A 1,470-nucleotide genomic window follows, 5' to 3' on the forward strand; every position below is an offset into this window, starting at 1 on the left:
CATCCTCATTCTCTGATCTGAAACACAAGAGGAGAGACACAAATACTGAACTGGCTGAGCACTAACTGTTATTTAAAATAAAATAAGCTACAAGACATACAACAACTATGTTTGCTATATTTAGTAAAAAAATAAAAATAAATAATAATGATAATATTTAATGTTATTAGAAAATGTGTAATTTAACATTATTGTCATTTCATTGTTTATCATCCTCCTCTCATCATCAGCTACAGTGTCTCTCAGCTGTATCAGTGCAGTCACTGTGACTCTGACTGACGGAGGTTTTTGTACGACTCTTTATCACTGTGTGAACACCCAGCTACTACTGATATAGTGTCTACTCTGAAAGTAATAATCTCCTGTATCTTCAGTCTGGACTCCACTGATGCTCAGAGAGAAATCACTTCCATAGTTTGATCCACTGCCACTGAATCTAGATGGAGTTCCTGACTGGAGGCTTCTTATGTAATAAATGAGGAGTTTAGGAGCTTCTCCAGGTTTCTGCTGATACCAAGACACACAGGTACTACAGTCAGAAGTCAACTGACTGGTTTTACAGCTGATCGTAACAGTTTCTCCTTGTTTGATGGATTTTATTTCTGGATTCTGAGTCACAGTCACTTGTCCCCAGATCTCTGAAATAAGACATCAAATTAATTCAGTGGTTATTGGACTGTACATAAGATGTGCGTAATGTGAAGTACAAAATATTTACCCTGAATGCAGAGCGTCAGAGTCCAGATGAGGATGATGATGTTGTTCATTGTTGTTGTTGTGTCTTGTGTGATGATGAAGATTGTGTTCTGTTCTGCTCTCAGTCATGAAGTGTTAAACTCACAGCTCTATAAACACTCTCAGAGCACTGAAGCATGTGCTGACCATGCAAAGAAGTGGGCAGGATTCACAACAGACTGAGCTGCTAAAAAAAACCCACATTATAGTATATTTGATTTAAAATTATCACAAATATTATTTTGGTAACACTTTAGTATAGGGACCAATTCTCACTATTAAATAATGTTTAAATTAAATAATCAGCATGCCTATTATTAACACATTAACTGTACCCAAACTTAAAGGGTAAGTTCACCCAAAAATGAAAATTATGTCATTATTCTATCCTCATGTCGTTACAAACCTGTAAGAAACACGAATTAAGATATTATTGATGGAATCTCCATAAACAGCAATAGAATTAACACGATCAACGTTCAGAAACATAGCAAGGAGATCGGTAACATAATCCATGTGACATCAGGGTTCAACCGTAATATTATGAAGCTACGAGAATACTTTACGTATTACTAACTATTAAAAAGCAGAGAATTAAGAGGTTTTTTATTTTTTTATTTTTATTTTTTTGCAAGAACTGGACCTTAAAACAAAGTATGGTCATTACTTTTAGTAACTGTTGTTGAATCCAGGGCCGGGGTTTCAAATGTAAAGTGGATTCACAGTGATTGAGCT

At 35.2% G+C, this 1,470-nt stretch overlaps 1 gene segment (V, D, J or C); it reads right to left on the minus strand.

Annotated features, from left to right (window-relative positions):
• Positions 1–227: 227 nt before the first annotated feature.
• On the minus strand, positions 228–913 carry LOC113075561 (Ig kappa chain V region 3547-like). The segment is given in 2 exon segments: positions 228–638; positions 719–913. Coding segments are annotated over 2 exon segments (384 nt in total).
• Positions 914–1,470: the final 557 nt, after the last annotated feature.

This window comes from Carassius auratus, unplaced genomic scaffold (assembly GCF_003368295.1).
Source record: "Carassius auratus strain Wakin unplaced genomic scaffold, ASM336829v1 scaf_tig00017160, whole genome shotgun sequence".
In the NCBI taxonomy this organism is placed as follows: Eukaryota; Metazoa; Chordata; class Actinopteri; order Cypriniformes; family Cyprinidae; genus Carassius; species Carassius auratus.